This window comes from Rhinoraja longicauda, chromosome 3, assembly GCF_053455715.1.
Source record: "Rhinoraja longicauda isolate Sanriku21f chromosome 3, sRhiLon1.1, whole genome shotgun sequence".
Classification (NCBI taxonomy): domain Eukaryota; kingdom Metazoa; phylum Chordata; class Chondrichthyes; order Rajiformes; family Arhynchobatidae; genus Rhinoraja; species Rhinoraja longicauda.
This window is the reverse complement of record NC_135955.1, coordinates 13,057,780-13,073,647: the sequence shown is the minus strand read 5'-3', so window position 1 is coordinate 13,073,647 and position 15,868 is coordinate 13,057,780. Positions and strand designations below refer to the sequence as shown.

At 43.5% G+C, this 15,868-nt stretch overlaps 1 protein-coding gene across 3 annotated transcripts in view; it reads right to left on the bottom strand.

Annotated features, from left to right (window-relative positions):
* Positions 1–15,868, bottom strand: part of cfap99 (cilia and flagella associated protein 99) — a 77,749-nt gene that overhangs the window by 39,525 nt on the left and 22,356 nt on the right. For all 3 annotated transcript variants that reach the window (XM_078431878.1, XM_078431870.1, XM_078431861.1), the window contains exons 6-7: positions 14,590–14,767; positions 7,071–7,151 (exon numbers count right to left, since the gene is read on the bottom strand). In XM_078431878.1, coding sequence (XP_078288004.1) covers positions 7,071–7,151; positions 14,590–14,767 — 259 coding nt within the window. The remainder of the gene's footprint in view (positions 1–7,070; positions 7,152–14,589; positions 14,768–15,868) is intronic.

Below are 15,868 nucleotides of genomic sequence, written 5' to 3'. Positions count from 1 at the left end.
TCTGTGACTGAGCTGGCTTATCCCACGCATGCTTCATCAGAGCACTGTCTGTCACTGCAGACGGATCCACAACAGTGCCTGCAGTTGGCAAGAATGAGGGTAATCGGGCTGTTTCTGAGTTAATAAAGAAGATTAAGATGCCATTGAATAGCTGGGAGTGTTGGGGGAGGATCTTTAACAATGAAAGATCGGGACTGAGCAGAGAGAAATAAGATGGTGAGTGAAGGAATGTTGAATAGGATACCACATGGAAACTACATGTGAGACGTGGAGGGTAGAGTGGAGGAAAATGTTCTTTACAGCTTGTGCCTTGTGACATCTTTCCACGACAAACCTGTCAAACAAACGGCATCTATTTCTGAACCTGGAGAGTTATGACACCTTCAAGCTGTGTTTGAAAATGAGACCATTTAGAGGGGAAAATAAGATGAAGAGAATTAGAGGAAGGTGGTAGTGCAGCAATTCAATTACTGGATAGGTAATTCAAAGGCCTGTATTCTGTGGAAGCTGTGAAAGTTACATTTAGGGAGAGTGGCAGGGTAGCACAGCAGGTAGGGTTGCTGCCTCACAGCACCAGAGACCTGGATTCCTTCCAGACCTCAGGTGTTGTCTGTGTGGAGTCGGTACATTCTCCCTTTGGCTGCGTGGGTTTCCTTTGGGTGCTCCAGTTTCATAGAACAAAAGATAGAAAAGTACCGCACAGGAACGGGCCCTTCGGCCCACAATGTCTGTGCAGAACATGATGCCAAGTTAAAATGATCTCAAATGCCTGTACATGATCCATATCCCTCTGTTACCCGTGCCTCCACGGGCTTATCTAAAAGCTTCTGAAATGCCACTGTCGTATCTGCCTACACCACCATCTCTGGCAATATGTTCCAGACCCCCAGTGCTCTCTGTGTAAAAAACTTGCCCCGTACATCTTGATTAAACTTTCCCCCTCTCACCTTATAACTATGCCCTCTGGTGTTGACATTTCCGTCCTGGGATAAAAGTGCTGTTTTCGTCTACCCTATCTATGCCTCTCACCATTTTATATACTTCTATCATCTCCCCTCAACCTCTGACAGAGAAAACAATCCAAGTCTATCCAACTTCTCTCTCTATCTGAATCAATCTAATCCAGGCAGCATTCTGGTAAACCTCCTCTGCACCCTCTCCAAATCCTCCACATCCTTCCTGTAATGGGGCGACCAGAACTGCATGCAATATTCCAAATGCAGCCTAACCAAACTCCCATAAAGCTACATCATGACTTCCCAACTCTTGTATTCAATGTCCCTAGCAATGAAGACAACCTTACCATATGCCTGCTTTACCACCCTATCTACTTGTGCTGCCACCTTCAGCAGGCTATGAACTTGGACCCCAAGATCACTTTGCACATCAATGTTGTTCATGGTCTTGCCATATTCTTTCCATTCCATTCAACCTCCCAAAGTGCAACACCTCACACGAGCTCAGGTCAGGTTAAACTCCATCTGCTATTTCTCCACCCATTTGTGCAGCAGACCTATATCCCGCTCTATCGTCTGACAGCATCCTCACTGTCTGCAATTCCTCTAATTTTGGTATAAGCAGCAAACTTACACACCAACCCATGAGTTGGTCATTTATATCTACCTATATATTTATATATTCCTTCCATATCCCAAAGACATGTATGTTTGTAGGTTAATTCACCTCTGTAAATTGCCCCTATTGTGGAGTGAGTGGATGAGAAACTGGGATAATATAGAACTAATGTGATGGTCAGCGTGGACTCGGGCCGAAGGACCTGTTACCAAGCTGCATCTGTAAATTAAACAGAGTGGGCATTACTCTGGATAATGGGGATAAGAGGACTGGTTAATTTTGGGAGGCGAAGATAGGGGTGATAGTAGGAACCTTCTTCCAAGGGTGGAAACACCAAGAATTGGTGGGCATAGGTTGAAGGTCAGAGTGGGTAAATTTAAAGGTGGAATGCAGGGCAAGTTTTTCTTTTACACAGAGAGTAACGTGCTGCCAGGGGTGGTGGTGGAGGCACATATGATGGTAACATGCAAGAGGCGTTTAAACAGACACATGGATATACAGGGGATGGAGGGATATGGATCATGTGCAAGCAGAGCAGAGGAGTTTAACTTGACATCATATCTGACAGAGAATGGGGGCTGAAGGGCCTGTTCCTGTACTATATTGTTCTATGTTCTAAATGCCAGGCTGCTCGGGTTCAACAGGACATTTCCAATTTATAATTTTTATGCAATTCTTTGCAGTGGCAATGCAATACCCAGATTGATAAACAGTATCAAATTAATCATGACACAACCATCTGCGCTCTTCATAAATTAACACTCCAGCCAGACATAAACAGCAACACATGCCCACTTGGAGCAGGCTTTCTGTAGAAGGAGCAGTTGGTGACATTAATGAGAACATGTAAGAGTGATTTGCAGGGAACTGCTGGTGCTATAATAGTGCCAAGGTCCAGATCTCTTCTGAATAGGCTCTGCTAAATCGTAGACACACAATGCTGGAGTAATCCAGCAGGTTAGGCAGCATCTCTGGGGAATATGGATAGGTGACGTTGCAGGTCGGGAAGAGTCCCCATCAGAAACATCACCTATCCATGTTTCGAGAGATGCCGCCTGACCCACTGAGTTACTCCAGCATTGTTTATGTCTATCTTGGGGAAAGAAACAGCATCTGCAGTTCCTTTTTATTACATTTTGTCTGCTAAAATGTACTAACATTCATTTATTTTCTCATTGAGGAACTGGGGCTAAATTTGAAAGAACTGAGCAAAACACAGCCGGCTGGAGTAACTCAGCTGGTCAGGCAGCAGCTGTGGAGGGAATGGTTAGGTGATGCTTTGGGTCGGGACTCTTCCCTCCGCAGATGCTGCCTAACCCGCTGAGTTCCTCCAGTCCTTGTTTTGCACAAGATTCCAGGATCTACAGTTCCTGGTGTCTCAATTTGAACGAGCTGATCTCACTTCAACATGATCAGGGTTAGGGCTAGGATCAGAGTGTTTTCTTGTGGCTGATCTATGGAATGTGGATCATTAAGGAGAACCCACAGCCATACTTTTCTAGTTTGGATAAAGGTTAGTTCATAAGTTTCTAAGTTATAGGAGCAGAATTAGGCCATTCAGCCCATCGAGTCTACTCTGCCATTCAATCATGGCTGATCTATCTTTCCCTCTCAATCCCATTCTCCAGCCTTCGCCCCATAGCTTTACTTGACACCCTTCCCCATGAAGAATCTGTCAATCTCCACTTTAAAAATACCCATGACTTAGCCTTCACAGCTATCTGTGGCAATTAATTCCACAGATTTACCACCCTCTGGCTAATTGATCTTCGGTTTGCACTATTATGTTCTGGTTAACAAGTATTACTGATAATTTATTGTATTATTGATTATTACAATTTATTTATCCTGTTGTTGCATTTAATGTATCTTTAAAACTGCAGCAGGGACATCATTGTTCCAGTCCCAGTCCAAATGACTTGAACATTAATTCAGTCTCTCTCTGTCTCCATAGATGCTGCCTTACCTGCTGAGGTTTTCCAGCTTTTGCTATTTTTAGTGCAGATGTCCAGCATTTGTTGTTTATTGATTTTCATTTAGCATTTCTTCTTCACTTGATTAGCATTTGAAGTACTCCTCACTCTGTTCATCGGCTGGGTTTCCCCAGTTATCTAGATTGGGTCTCAGCCTACACCCAAGGATTTCCTGCAACATTATTGCAGGGTGGGAATCCAGCGATGTCAATGAGGTTCAACTCAAAGCCAACCTCAAGCACTCTGCTCCCCAATCATGCAGCTCAATAATTTGGCGTTGAAAATAGGTTCAGACAATATTTCCCCGTGTGTTTGGTCAATATATACCTTGTGCCATTTCTGGTGTTTCATGGCGAATGCTAATCCAATTGTTCCTGCTGGCAGGGAGCACCAACATTAACCTCAAACCAAGGAGTTCGGGAAGGGAACTTCAACTATGGTTCTTGCCCCTTATTTCTATTCAGTGAGCCTTGGAAGAAACTCCAGTGTCATGGATATTAGCCCAGGTATGGACTGTGTTTGGGTTTGATGCCCGTGCAGTTAGTACTACGGCCATTACTCAAGGTCCAAGTTTGCCTTTGAATAATAAAGACTGACAAAAATGTCTTGATGTCATACAATGTATGAACAGGCCCTTCAGCCCACCATGCCAATGCTGAACATTAAGCAGCAATCTGTGGCAATGAATTCCACAGATTTACCACCCTCTGGCTAATTGATCTTCGGCTCATGAAAGAAAGCTTTAGGGGAATATAAAAACTGACTAAAAGCTTCTTTAGATATGTAAAAAGAAAAAGATGAGTGAAGGCAAGTATAGGTCCCTTACAATCAGAGACAGATGAATTAATAATGGGAAACAATGAAATGGAAGAACAGTTAAACAAGTACTTTGGTTCTGTCTTCACTAAGGAAGACACAAACAATCTCCCAGAAATACTGGGGGACTGAGGATCTAGTGGGAGGGAGGAACTGAAGGGAATCCACATTAGTCAGGAAATGGTGTTTGGTAAACTGTTGGGACTGAAGGCAGATAAATCCCCAGGACCTGATGGTCTGCATCCCAGAGTACTCAAGGGGGTGGCCCTAGAAATCGTGGATGCATTGGTGATCATTTTTCAATGTTCTCTCGACTCAGGATCAGTTACTGTGGACTGGAGGGTAGCCAATGTAACCCTACTTATTAAGAAAGGAGGGAGAGAGAAAATGGGGAATTATAGGCCAGTTAGTCTGACATCGGTAGTGGGGAAGATGCTTGAGTCTATTATTAAAGATGTAATAGCAGTGCATTTGGAAAGCAGTGACAGGATCGGTCAAAGTCAGCATGGATTTATAAAGGGGAAATCATGCTTGAGTAATCTTTTGGAAATTTTTGAGGATGTAACAAGTAGAATGAATAAGTGGATGTGGTGTATCTGGACTTTCAAAAAGCCTTGACAAGGTCCCACACAAGGGATTAGTGTGCAAAATTAGAGCGCATGGTATTAGGGGTAGGGTATTGACATGGATAGAGAACTGGTTGGCAGACAGGAAGCAAAGAGTAGGAATTAACGGGTCAATTTCAGAATGACAGGCAGTGACTAGTGGGGTGCCGCAACGGAGCTGGGACCCCAGTTATTTACAATATATATTAACGATTTAGACGAGGGAATTAAATGTGACATCTCCAAGTTTGTGGATGACACAAAGCTGGGTGGCAGTGTGAGCTGCGAGGAGGATGCTATGAGGCTGCAGGTTGATTTGGATAGATTAGGTGAGTGGGCAGTTGCATGGCAGATGCAGTATAATGTGGATAAATGTGAGGTTATCCACTTTGGTGGCAAGAACAGGATGGCAGATTATTATCTGAATGGGGTCAGATCAGGAAAAGGGGAGGTGCAACGAGACCTGGGTGTGCTTGTACATCAGTCACTGAAAGTAAACACGCAGGTACAGTACGCAGTGAATAAAGATAATGGCATGTTGGCCTTCATTGCGGGAGGATGAGAGTTTCAGAGCAAGGAGGTCCGACTGCAGTTGTACAGGGCCCTGGTGAGACCGCACCTGGAGTATTGTGTGCAATTTTGGTCTCCTAATTTGAAGACGGGCATTATTGCTATTGAGAGAGTGCAGCGTAGGTTCACCAGGTTAATTCCCGGGATGACATATGATGAAAGAATGGGTCGACTGGGCTTGTATTCACTGGAATTTAGAAAGATGAGAAGGGATCTTATAGAAACATAAAATTCTTAAAGGATTGGACAGGCTAGATGCAGGAAAAATGTTTCCGATGTTGGGCGAGTCCAGAACCATGGGTCACAGTTTAAGAATAAGGGGTAGGCCATTTAGGACTGAGATGAGAAAAAAACTTCTTCACCCAGCGAGTTATGAATCTGTGGAATTCTCTGCCACAGAAGGCAGTGGAGGCCAATTCACTGGATGTTTTCAAGAGAGAGTTAGATTTAGTTCTTAGGGCTAAAGGAATCAAGGGATATGGGGAAAAGCAGGAATGGGGTACTGATTTTAGATGATCAACCATGATCATATAGCATGCGGTGCTGGCTCGAAGGGCCGAACGGCCTACACCTGCACCTATTCTATGTTTCTATGCTTCTAATCTAATTTAATCCTGTTTGCCAGCAAGCTGCAATGCTGGAAATACACGGCTGGTCAGACAGCATCCACGGACAATGGATAGCAGCATGGAGAGGCAGAGCAGCGGTGGAGGACACCCACAGCATCGTCAGGCCAGATTAACCCCTGCAACACCGACCACCGCCAGGACAATGGGCCTTTAAAGCCAAGATAAGACTCTGTGGGATCAAGAACTTTGAAACTTGAAGGGAAAAAGTTGGCACCAGAAACACGGCGACTCTTTGCGTTACGCCTCAGTGAAGTCTACTAGTCTTACATTCCAATTGTCGCACTTTTGTTCCTATCTATGATTGCGATTATCTATAATATGATTTGACAAGGTTGTATGCAAAACAAAGAAAATCACTGCACCTATGTACATGTGACAATAAAGTATCATTGAATCACAGAAAGAGTTAATGTTTCAGGTCGATGACCTTTTGTCATCGTCCAGTGATGATCCCCTCAGCTCCACTGCAGAGTATTTCAAGTGTTCTCTGATCTACCTGGTCTGCATAACCCAACAATCAGGTGATGCATTCAGCAAAGGAAGGAGAAAGAGGAATAAGTCGTAGGAGCAGAATTAGGTCACTCAGCCCATCGCACCTGCGCCACCATTCGATCGAGACTGATCTGTTTTTCCCTCTCAACCTCTTTCTCCTGCCTTCTCCCTGAAACCTTTGACGCCCTTACTTATCAAGAACCTATCAATTTCCGCTTTAAAAATACCCAATGACTCGGCCTCCACTGCTGTCTATGGCAATGAAATCCACAAATTCACCTCCCTCTGGCTAAAGAAATTCCTCCTCATCTCTATTCTCTTTTATTCTGAGGCTTTGACCTCTGGTCCTAGACTCTCCCACGACTGGCAACATTATAAATCAGTGAGACAAAGTAAATGAACATCCAAACCTCGGCTGCTAGGTGATTCTTCTTCGTGATTTTTTCCAGCATCTCTTTCTCTTTCGGAGGATTGTACGTGCTGCTTGGAATCTGAATCACAGGAAGAAAACAACAGTGAGACTTCGGCCAAGGGAAGCAACAAGGATTACAATGCAAATCCATTCGTTCATTTGGTTTCAGCAAATATCGCAAAGTATTTGCAGCAGATAATGATGTTTAGAGATACAGCGTGGAAACAGGCCCTTCGGCTCAGAGTCCACACTGACCAACGATCACCCGCATTATCCCGTCTTACGCAACAGGGGCAATTTAAACAAGCCAATTAACCTACAAAACCTGGAATGTGGGAGGAAACCGGAGCACCCGGAGAAAACCCACGCAGTCACAGGGAGAACGTGAAAACTTCAAATAGGCAGCACTTGAGGTCAGAATTGAACGTGGGTCTCTGGCGCTGGGAGGCAGCAGCTCTACCAGCTGAGCCACTGTGCCACCTTCTTGTCATATTCATCCAGCTATCCCTCAAAGTCAATTATTACACTGCTTGAGCACACACATGGACTTCTTTCTATCCTTACATTATAACAGTAACTTTCTTTAAAAAAATGCTTCTAGCTGTGAAATGCTTTGGTCTATCTACGAAATATGTCTTCTCACTTTATCTGATCGTTTCTCCCAATGACATTTGTCTCAGCTACTTCCAACGGCAGTGTGTTCCAGAGTTCAGCTACTGACTGGGTGAAATAATTTCTCCAGAAATCCTCACTGGATTTATTACATTTCTGACCCATTTATTTATCTTCCCTGCCAGTTGGAACTACGTTCCGAGAGTGGAGGAGGCTAAGGTGGAACGAGGACAAACAGCCTGCTGTTGTACTGTAATTCTAATATAATTCCCATGTAACTCACAATTCTGGAAAGAGGGTGATAAACTCTAGCCGCAGATCGTGTCAGAACTCGACAAGGAAATTAGAACAATTTCAAACAATTTATATGTCAAGCTGACTTTTTCTACTTGACATAAGGCCATGTAATAGCATTTAACATATGCATCGCAAATTCTATTCTCCTATTTCTTTGGCAGGACTTTCGGGGCAAGGATGACTTGACTCCCCACTCCAGCCCTGAGGTGGACACTGCTTGGTCCATCATGGGTAATGACTTCCCCATTATGAAGGGATCTATAGGAGATGCTACCGCAAAAAGGCAGCCAGCATCGTCAAAGACCCACGCGCACCCTGGCCAAGCTCTCATTTCACTCCTGCCATCAGGAAGAACGTATAGGAGTTTGAAAACCGTGACCACCAGATTCAAGAATAGCTTCGGGTCATAGAGTCATACTGAGTGGAAACAGCCCCTTCGACCCAACTTGCCCACTCCAACTAAAATACCCCATCTACACTAATCCCACCTGCCTGCCTTTGGCCTGTATCCCTCTGAACTTAATCTAACCTGTCTAAATGTTTCGTTAACATTGTGCTTCTTGCCGACAACTATGAGGCCCTTGAACACTACACAACACTAACTAAACTATGAACTGTCTCTGGTTGTACTTAGGACTTTGAGATTTTTGCACTAGTATAGGGGTCATTAATTTATTGATTTAAAAAATGATTTTATGAGTATTGTTTTTACAGGCCTGTAATGCAGCATTTCATTGTTCCATTGTCAGTACATATGCAATTAAACACGCCTGACTCACTTGAGTTGAAAGATGTTGATGCGCGTTGATGCGCGACATCCTTCAAGGAAGAAGGGCTGTGGCATGCAAGTTGTCACAGGGACGTGACCCAATGGAAAGGTCTCTGGCATTTAGAGACTGGAAGCTGCAGTGCACATCAGCCAGTTACTAATTCTCTTCTTCAGAGATTTGCCATTGTTCCAAAGCAATTTCTCCTGGCCATCTCAGATTCTGTTTTACCCTTGTTAGATTTGTCCTCATTCCTCTTGAGATTTGAATGTTGTACTTGCCTTTCTTCTTGACTAATCTATACCTTGTGACAGGATAATTAGTTTTAATCAGGTTTCCTCTCAAGCCATTCTCATTCCATGGCATCAATTCCCTGGGATGTACTTGTCAGTGAAACTCCCTTGAGTGTATTTCAGAAATTCTTTCCCTCGACTCCAATATTTTAGAGTCAGACTTGTACAGCACAGAAGCTGGCCCTTCTGCCACCACCACACCCAAGCCAGCTTTTTTATCCATCCACACTCACCCCATTAAAGTTATCGAAAGTCATAGAGCTGTACTTCATAGAAACAAGCCCTTTGACCCACCTTGTCCCTGCTGAACAAGTTGCCATACTAAGCTAGCCCCATTTGCCGACACTCTCACAACTTCCATGCAGCTTGTTCATCTTTTCTGCTATGTAAGATGGTACACATCATCCGCTAGTTTAATTTAAACTCTTACCATCCACAAATATAATGCAGGCAACACAAAGTCACCATTGGAAAAGAATAGTCACGGTTGTAATGTACCAAGTCAGAGTACAGAACATAGAAAAGTACAACACAGGAACAGGCCCTTTGGTCTACAATGTCTGTGCCGAACATGATGCCAAGTTGTGTGTCCAGTAATAATAGATTAATTTCAATGACACAAGAAATTAGCATTGTCTCCTCCACTGTATGGTGCTGTAGCCTCTTGCTTTGCTGAGCACTCATTTTTACCAGAAACAGGCCATTTTCCTCACCCACTCTATATATCTCCATTCTTTCTCCACTTAAGCCTCCTCCCACCCTATCTTACCTGAAGAACATTTCCCTCGGTTTCTCAACTAGCTTTTCTTAAATCCATCATTTAGTTTTGTTTATTTGATTTATTGCCACGTGTACCAAGGTACAGTGAAAAGCGTTTTGTTGCGTGTTATCCAGTCAGTGGAAGTACTATACATGATTCCAATCAAGCCTACCACAGTGTTTAGAAACAGGATAAAGGGAATAATGTTCAATGCAAGGTAAAGTCCAATAAAGTCTAATTAAAGATCGTCCAAGGATCACCAGTGAGGTGGATGGTAGTTCGGGACCCTCTCTAGTCGGTGATAGGATGGTTTAATTGCCAGGCTTTGTCCAGCCCTCCCAGATATCTTCCAGTTTTCTCCCCGCTACTACAATCAATCTGATGAAGGTGAACAAGTGATCGATGGTCGGTGTGGACCCAGCTCAAAAATGTCACCTATCCATGTTCTCCATGATGCTGCCTGACCCGCTGAGTCATTCCAGTACTTTGTCTTTCATGCACATTTTAATTCTTCTGATTACATTTACTTTTTCCTAAATTCACCATTTTATATAAATGTTACCTCAGGTTTTATCAAACTCAGTTTAGAATTCCCAAGTAAGTGCAAGCATCGCCACTATTGTCAGATCAAGCTCTTTCCTAATTTGAAAAGCTTTGACAGCAAAAGAGTCAGTTTGTTGGATTTATGTTTGTAAATAATGCATTTTCCAAGCTCTTTTCTCTGGGAACCTCACTGCATCTGGATATTAATCAAAATACATTGCAATAAGGTAATCATTTAACCTGTAACTGATGAGCACCAGAGAATTCCCTGGAGATATTTTGATGACTTCTCGCACTGAATTTGTATTCTGTAAGAACAAGACTATAGCAGGTGCACGTATTGACTGCGATATTAGCCAGATACAGCAAATATCAAAGTGACCTAAAACATAACCTGAAGACCTATCTAATCCATTCCTCCGATCTAACTTCAGTTTTATGTTGGACCTTCAAGATTATTAGCATCTGGAACCTTTGAAATAGTTTACTTTAGAGATATCGCATGGCAATATATTCTTTGGCCGACTGAGTCCATGGCGACCCATCAATCACCTATGCACACTAGTTCTATGCTATCCCACTTATGTATCAATTCCCCACACTTTAGAATTTAGAAATGCAGCAGGGAAACAGGCTCTTCGGCTCACCGAGTCCACACCGACCAGTGATCCCCTTACAGTAACACTTTCCTACACACTAGGTAGTATAAGAAAATAACTGCAGATGCTGGTACAAATCAAAGGTATTTATTCACAAAATGCTGGAGTAACTCAGCAGGTCAGGCAGCATCTCGGGAGAGAAGGAATGGGCGACGTTTTGGGTCGAGACCCTTGCCTCGACCCGAAACGTCGCCCATTCCTTCTCTCCCGAGATGCTGCCTGACCTGCTGAGTTACTCCAGCATTTTGTGAATAAATACCTTCGATTCCTACACACTAGGGATCATTTACAATTTTACCAAAGTTAATTAACCAACAAGTCTTTGGAGTGTGGGAGGAAAATGGGGCTCCCAGAGAAAAACCCCATGCTGCCACAGGAAAAATGTACAAACCCCATACAGATAGCACCCATAGTCAGCATCGAATCTAATCTCTGGCGCTGTAAGGCAGCAACTGTACTGCTGCGCCACTGTGTTGCCCATATACACGAGGGGCAATTTTATAGAGGCAAATTAACATACCCTTGTGTTGTGGGAGGAAGGCGGAGTACCCAGGGAAAACTCATGTGCTTTATGCCTGTAAAATTACTCCTGATTATTGTTTCCAGTGACAACAATGTTAAAATGGCAGGCCAGAAGTTACGAGCAATGACTTTACATCATTGCTTGAACAAGTGTGTTTGCCTTTTTCAATTCTTATTTAGTCTTTTAACATGCATAGGTTTTCCATCTTGTTCTGTTTTTGCTCTTTAACGTTTTCTAAAGGAGGATGAGGGGTGATCTTATAGAGGTGTATAATGAATAATGAGGTATAGATGAATGCACAGTCTTTTATCCAGAATAGGGGAATCAAGAACCAGGAGACACGGGTTAAAGATGAGAGGGGAAAGATTTAATAGGAACCTGAGGGGCAACTTTTTCACACAGAGGGTGGTGGGTATATGGAATTAAGATGCCAGAGGAGGTAGTTGAGGCAGATAACGTTGAGGCAGTTGAGGTAGTTGACGTTTCAGCACCCGGTACGGCTCGGCCGCGGGGCCTTCAATCGCCCGGCTCGGCCGCGGGACTTTTCAGCGCCCGGTGCGGCTCGGCCGTGGGGACTTCCATCCCCTTGCGGGGACTGTGCGGGTCGGTCGGGGACGAGCTGTCTGTCCGTGGGCGTGGGGAAGAGAGTGGAAGTTTTGTTGCCTCCATCACAGTGAGGGGGTGTTTGGAGTCACTGTGATGGATGTTTGTGTTGGGGTCATGTGTCTTGTGTTCTTTTTTTTTTTGTGTGACTGCTGGAAAGTAATTTCGTTCGGTACCTTGGTACCGAATGACAAATAAAGCTCTGTATTCTGTATAATATAACAGCATTTAAAAGGCATTTGAACAGGCACATGAATAGGAAAGGTTTAGAGGGATATGGACCAAACACGAGCAAGTGGAATTAGTGTAGAAGGAGCATCTTGGTCAGCATGGGCATATACAAAATACAGATTTGTATTAAATCTTTCCCCTCTCACCTCAAAATTATGTCCTCTAGTTCGGGTTTCTCCGATTCTGGGTAAAAGATACTGTGCATTTACACTATCTATGCAAAACAAAGCATTTCACTGTGTCTAGGTATTTGTGATAATAAAGTACCATTGAACCACTGAACTGTTGATCGCTACAAGGGAAACTGGGGACATTTTCATGGATCTGATCGTGTACACTGTATCGCCTTGACACATTAATGCCGCACCTCACAATACCTGCAACCAATTTTTCCAGCTTTCTCCCCGCAACTACAATCAGTCTGAAGAAGGGTCCTGACTAGAAACGTAATTAGAAAGCCTATCCATGTCCTGACCAGCTTAGTTTAGTTTAGTTTAGTTAAGTTTATTGTCACGTGTACCGAGGTACAGTGAAAAGTTTCTGTTGCGTGCTAACTAGTCAGAGGAAAGACAATACCTGATTACAATCGAGCCATCCATAGTGTTCAGATCTGCTATTGGAGTAGAGATTTAAGAGTGGAGCGATTGTAATGCGTGATTGCAGATATACTTCTGTTACGAGCACACAGTGTCGCCTGGCTTGGGCGGCATCTTGGATATTACTCCAGTACTTTGTGTTCTACCCACAATTCCAGCATCTGCAGTTCCTTTTCTTTACATTGTAATTAATTTGGATATTTTCCGGCCTATGTTCCCTGGGGATAGAGTTTAAAAACTTACCCACAGTGTGACGAAGCACAAGTAAAAATAAATCACTTCCATGTCCCGACTTCTATTAACCCTGTAAAAAGCTGTTGTGACCTCAATAAAATTGAACTGTGATGAATGCACTTTGCTGTATCTCATTCAAGGAGCCCTGACACATATAGGAGCAGACATGTGAATCATAAGACACATTTTGATGAAGAATGCCTTTCATCCTGTTTAATCACATCTTTTCAGTAAGCCGGCCTTACTGAACTTCCCGTGATAAGGGCCAGCAGATGGTTAATCTTCTGCCCTCAAACTGACTGCAAGTTCTTTCTATGCAAAGAAATACTGCCCAGCTTCCGCATTAGCTTTGCTCTTCATGAACATAAATCTGTACCTCCTTGTCCTGCTGCGGCAACTTGTCCAATATGATTGAAAGTTTGTTTTCTGCACCTTTTATAGATCTCGTATGTCTTTGCAATGTCGCCTCTGAGACATCTCCCTTCGAGCTGGAGAACCCCGTCCAGCTTATTAAACCATTTTTCACAGTTCTGCCCATTACTGAAGCATTCTTGTTGGTTATTGCAACACGTCTGGGAAATGACTTGTTCAATGTAGTTGTTCAGGATGACCTGCGTGGCTTCAGCACTGTGTGGCTTCTGAAGATTTGGGGCAGATATTCCTTTCCTATTCAGCACAGTGGCACAGCAGGTCAAGCCACTGCCTCACAGCACCAGAACCATGTTCAATCCTGACCTCGAGTGCTATGTGTGAACTTTACACCTCTTTCCATGACCATGTAGGTTTCCTCTGGGTAGGTTCCATATACCTTTCATATCCCTTAATTTCTTCCATGGGCGCAGACATGGTAAATTGGTATTGGCTTATCACGTGTACCGAGATACCGAGAAACACTCCGTTTTGTGTGCTATTCAGGCTAGATCACCACAGAATTCGACTCCTCAGTGACCGAGAAGTCTACCAACAAAGCACTTATTGAAGGTACTTTGGGTGACTAAGCTTTAACTCCACATCCAAAAAAGAATCAGCATTTTCAGAAAAGGGCAAGAGCCGGCAAGAAATTAAACAAAAGATTGCAGTTGCACGAGTTTATGGTGAGTTTAATAGAAACCTGAGGGGCAATCCTTTCACTCAGGAGGTGGTGAGTATATGGAACAAGCTTCCAGAGGACGTAGTTAAGAAAGGTACAATAACAGCATTTAAAAGACACGTGGGCAGGTACATGGAAAGAAAAGGTTTAGTAGCATATGGGCTAAATGTAGGCAAATGGGATTCGCTTGGATGAGTTGGGGTGAATGGCCTGTTTCTGTGTCGTATGACTCTATAACTATTTAACTCCCAACATTTTAATTTCCCTCACCGACCCCAGTGGAGATGGAGGGACACCCAGTGCACGTACCTTTCTCTGTACTTCCAGCTGTGGAATTTCCTCAGGCATTGGAATGGATCGTGGTTTAGGCTTGGTGATGTTGAATTCATTCGGCACTGTTACTGGTTGACTCTCCTTTTTGTGAACGACTTTGTTAGCTAGCACATTAGCCAAATGTTCAATGATGTCCATGATATCTGGCTGCCAGCTTTAGCAAACAGAGAGCAATATGGTGAACAATGAGTGGAACTTTCATATTGTAACCTGCAGATACAATTCTCAGAAAGTTAATTTGCAAGTCGAAGTAAAGAATGCAAATGCAATGCTTGCATTTATTTCGAGAGGACTAGAATATAAAAACAAGGATGTAATATTGAGGCTTTATAAGGCCGCTTTTGGAGTATTGTGAGTAGTTTTGAGCTCCATATCTGAGGAAGGATGTACTGGTGTTGGAGAGACTTCATAGGAGGTTCACGAGAATGATCCCAGGAATGATTGGGTTAACATATGATGAGGGTTTGACGGCACTGTGCCTCTACTCGCTGGAGTTTAGAAGGATGAGGGGGACCTCATTGAAATTTACCGAATATTGAAAGGCCTGAATAGAGTAGATGTGGAGAGGATGTTTCCACTGGAGGAAGAGTCTAGGACCAGCGGCCATAGCCTCAGAATAAAAGGATGTACCTTTAGAAAGGAGATAAGGAGGAATTTCTTCAGTCAGAGGATGGTGAATCTGTGGAATTCATTGCCTGAGAAGGCTGTGGAGGCCAAGTCAATGGATATTTTTAAGGCGGAGATTGACAGATTCCTGATTTGTACGGGTGTCAGGGTTTATGGGGTGAAGGCAGGAGAGTGGGGTTGAGGGGGAAAGATAGATCAGCCATGGTTGGATGGCAGAATAGACTTGATGGGTCAAATGGCCTAATTCTGTTCCTATAACCTATGAACAAAACCTTGGATGCAGCAGCATAAAGAATTATTGGCTTAGTTTCTGGCTTTTTATCTCCCTCTCATGACTTCTGGTAATGCCTGGAGATCACCTGTGGGCATTTGATGACCGGAGGATTGGCTCTGATACACATTGTATTAAAATATGTTGATCTCTCTGGAAAGCAAACATAACTCACCTTCAGGTTGGAACACGTCACACAGCCAAAAGAGGCAAGAAATAATAAAAGACACAAAATGCTGGAGTACTCCAGAAGGTAACCAAAGCTGGAGTTACTTTGGTAATTCAGTAACCAAAATGAATGACCAAAAAAAGTAGCTCCAAAATCCTGAAGCAGCATCCCTGGAGAACATGGATAGA